Genomic DNA, 4,247 nt, shown 5'->3' on the forward strand with positions numbered 1-4,247 from the left:
GAAGCTTCTTAAACATTTTAAAAACCGCATTTATCTTACATACAACAATAGTTTAACTATCTACAGAGACCTGATGAATGTTAAAATGTATCACAGGCACGGGAAACCTTCAACTAGAGTCAAGAAAAGACTTAGCACATCATTTCTGAAATGTTGTTGACCTTTGCATACACTGTCCCCATCAAACACTCCCAGGACAGGTACAGCACGGGGTTAGATACAGAGTAAAGCTCCCTCTACACTGTCCCCATCAAACACTCCCAGGACAGGTACAGCACGGGGTTAGATACAGAGTAAAGCTCCCCCTACACTGTCCCCAGCAAACACTCCCAGGACAGGTACAGCACGGGGTTAGATACAGAGTAAAGCTCCCTCTACACCGTCCCCGTCAAACACTCCCAGGACAGGGACAGCACGGGGTTAGGTACAGAGTAAAGCTCCCTCTCTCATGGAGAGCGGGAATTTGGGGTGGTGGGGAAGTGGGGTAGATGGGGGGGGGGAGTTGGGAGTGGGGTAGATGGGGGGGGGAATGGGAAGGGGGTAGATGGGGAGGGGGAATGGGAAGTGTTTTTAGAAATCGTCATCGTCGCAGATGTCCAGGTAAACATCGAAAGCCTCCCGGTTGCAGTTCCCGTCGGGAGTGAAGGACGTATTTTGTGAAATGTTCCATCGACGCAGATTGCTGGAGAGAGAGAGAGAGAGAGAGAGAGAGAGAGAGGAGGTTAGCAGGAAGGGGGAATCGACAGGTTCGAGGCGAGGACTTTGGGGAGGGGGTCAGGATGAGGCTAAACCTTCCCCCCTCACCACCCCCCAGCCCCCCCCCAAAAAAATCAGGGGGCTCACTCAGCGTTGTGTGGCGGTGAGTCCAGGGCTGGGGAGGGGAGGGGAGGGAGACTATGGGGTGGGGGGGTAGTGAGCCCAGGCGCTGAAGACCGGCGTCCGACCGATCAGCGATGACCCCCGCAGGCGAATAGCAGCCAGCGATTGGTGAGGCCAGAGTGCTCCAAACTGAGGGGGGGGGTGGGGGTGGTGGCGCCTGTGTTCGGGCCTCTTTAACCGGAGCATCTCACCCCTACCCCCACCCCGTGCCTGACTCCCCCCACCCTCTCCTCACCCCTCCCCCAACCCGGGTCCTTCTCCACCCACCAAGTCCCCAAACCAGGGTCCCCCCCCCCCCCCCCTCCCTCGACCTCTAACCCCATTTCCACTCCCCCCGACCTCTAACCCCATTTCCACTCCCCCCTCAACCTCTAACTCCATTTCCACTCCCCCCTCGACCTCTAACTCCATTTCCACTCCCCCTCCTCCCTCGACCTCTAACCCCATTTCCACTCCCCTTCGACCTCTAACCCCATTTCCACTCCCCCCTCGACCTCTAACCCCACTTCCACTCCCCTCCTCCCCCCGACCTCTAACCCCATTTCCACTCCCCCCGACCTCTAACCCCATTTCCACTCCCCCCGACCTCTAACCCCATTTCCACTCCCCCCGACCTCTAACCCCATTTCCACTCCCCCCGACCTCTAACCCCATTTCCACTCCCCCCCGACCTCTAACCCCATTTCCACTAAACCCTACCCCCCGACCGCTAACCCCATTTCCACTCCCCCCGACCTCTAACCCCATTTCCACTCCCCCTGACCTCTAACCCCCTTTCCACTACCCCCTCCCCCGACCTCTAACCCCATTTCCACTCCCCCCGACCTCTAACCCCATTTCCACTCCCCCCGACCTCTAACCCCATTTCCACTCCCCCCGACCTCTAACCCCATTTCCACTCCCCCCGACCTCTAACCCCATTTCCACTACCCCCTCCCCCGACCTCTAACCCCATTTCCACTCCCCCCCGACCTCTAAACCTGTTTCCACTAACCTCTCCCCCCGACCTCTAACCCCGTTTCAACTCCTCCCTCCCCTCTCCCCCTCCCCCCCACGTACCTATGACGGAGTTGACGTTCTTCGAGGTGTTTTTCCCGAAGGCGCAGATACAGGCGCACTCGGCGGGCACGGTGAAACTGGCCAGGCTCCACTGCGAATCCACGTACTGACCGATGACCGGGCCCACTTTACCCACACGCGCCAGCCTGCCCAATCAGATCGCAGCAAAGAGAAAAATTTGAAGAATGGTTAAGTCCCGAGTGACGGCCATTTGCAGTGTCCACGACCACTGACTGCGGACCAGAGTGGCGGCCATTTGCAGTGTCCACGACCACTGACTGCGGACCAGAGTGGCAGCCATTTGCAGTGTCCACGACCACTGACTGCGGACCGAGTGACGGCCATTTGCAGTGTCCACGACCACTGACTGTGGACCAGAGTGACGGCCATTTGCAGTGTCCACCACCACTGACTGCAGACCAGAGTGGCGGCCATTTGCAGTGTCCACCACCACTGACTGCAGACCAGAGTGGCGGCCATTTGCAGTGTCCACCACCACTGACTGCAGACCAGAGTGGCGGCCATTTGCAGTGTCCACCACCACTGACTGCAGACCAGAGTGGCGGCCATTTGCAGTGTCCACCACCACTGACTGCGGCCCAGAGTGGCGGCCATTTGCAGTGTCCACCACCACTGACTGCAGACCAGAGTGGCGGCCATTTGCAGTGTCCATCAGTCCCTCACGCCCCTGGGTCCTAACACCCACCTCCCTCCCTCCCTACCCCACTCACGCCGATCTCCGGTTTAACTTGGTGTCCTTCAGGGCGAAGATGTGGACAGTCCCCTTGTCGCTGGACGCGCAGAGGAACGAGGACTCGTGGCTGAAGTTGATGCTGTTGGGAGGAAGTGGGGGGGGGGGGATCGATTAGCGGCAGCATTCCCTGGAATTTCCTGTTCCCACCCCATCCCCATCCCCTCCTCCACTCCGCCCTCACTCCCTCCCTCCCTCCGTCCGTCCCTCCCTCCCCAGCGGCTGAAACCAGGGACCCCGAACACGGGGGGCTCAGCTCTCCACCGAATACCACAGGGGGGAGGCCATTCGGCCCATCGTGCCGGTGCCGGCCCCCTTTGAAATAGCCATCCAATTCGTCCCACACTCTCTTCCCTCCCCCCCGCCCTCCCACCCACCCACCCCCCCCCCCCACCCCCAACTCAGTTTCTCCTCATTCACTCGATTGAGACCACCCCCCCCTCGATTCAATCTCCCCCCCCTTCAACCTCCTCCGCTCCGAGGGGAACAATCCCGGCTTCTTCGGTCCCCAGCTCCCGCCCTCCCATCCACCTTCGCCCCTGTCTGATCTCGGAGCCTGTGAATTAGGGGGGGGGGGGTGGTGGAGGGCAGTTCTCACCAGTACAGGGTAGCGGGGTCAGTGCCCCTCCTCAGCTCCACCAGCTTCTCCTTGGTCTGGGTGTCAAACAGTCGGATCAGGGTGCCCTGGAGGGGAAAGAAACCACAACGGGAGAGAGGCCGTGACCTGCGACAGTGGGAGGCATCACTGTTTACCCGCGCTGTCTCCACCCACCACCCGCCCCAGGGGAAATGTCCTCCTGCCCCCAGCAGCCAGCCCTTTACTAGGGCAACAGCTGGGCCCATACCTCACGTGCAGGAAGTGAACACGGGGACCCCGGCCGGGGGGGGGGGAAGGACACATCAAAACAGCTCGAATCAGGGGAATGTGAGTGAGAGTGCGCATGTGTGAGCGTGAGTGGCAAAAAGAGGGACAAGGTTAGTGAGAGGCAGTGTTTAAGCGTGTGTGTGTGTGTGTGTGTGTGTGAGACTGACCGTGTGGGCAAGTGAGCGTGTGTGTGCACGTGCATGTATGATTGTGTGCATGCGTGCAAGCGTGTGTGTGCGCGTGAGTGAGCTTGTGTGCATGCGAGTGTCCATGCGAAGTGTGTGCGTGTGTGCGAGTGAGTGTGCATGAATGTCCGAGTGTGTGTGTTCAAGTGTGTGTGAATGTCTGAGTGTGAGCGAGTGTCCGAGTGTGTGTGTCCCCGTCCGTGTAAGTGTTTGAGTGTGTGTCCGAGTGTGAATGAGTGTGCGAGTGTGTGTGAATGTCCGAGTGTGAGAGTGCTCGAGTATGTGAGTGTTCGAGTGTGTGTCCATGTGTGAGTGTCCGAGTGCCCGAGCGTGTGTGCGCGCGAGTGTCCGTGAGTGTGTGAGTGTTCAAGTGTGAGTGAATGTCCGAGTGTGAGGGGGACTCCCGGGGCCGGGCAGGGGAGGTCCCGGGGCCGGGCAGGGGAGGTCCCGGGGCCGGGCAGGGGAGGTCCCGGGGCCGGGCAGGGGAGGTCCCGGGCCGGGCAGGGGA

The 4,247-nt window shown here is 59.9% G+C and overlaps 1 protein-coding gene across 1 annotated transcript; it reads right to left on the minus strand.

Moving 5' to 3' along the window:
- Positions 1-497: 497 nt before the first annotated feature.
- On the minus strand, positions 498-4,007 carry wdr45 (WD repeat domain 45). The gene is given in 5 exon segments (XM_078537732.1): positions 498-648; positions 651-682; positions 1,939-2,084; positions 2,670-2,771; positions 3,288-4,007. Coding segments are annotated over 5 exon segments (603 nt in total). The 5' UTR covers positions 3,533-4,007; the 3' UTR covers positions 498-570.
- Positions 4,008-4,247: the final 240 nt, after the last annotated feature.

This window comes from Cetorhinus maximus, unplaced genomic scaffold, assembly GCF_964194155.1.
Source record: "Cetorhinus maximus unplaced genomic scaffold, sCetMax3.hap1.1 HAP1_SCAFFOLD_2900, whole genome shotgun sequence".
Classification (NCBI taxonomy): domain Eukaryota; kingdom Metazoa; phylum Chordata; class Chondrichthyes; order Lamniformes; family Cetorhinidae; genus Cetorhinus; species Cetorhinus maximus.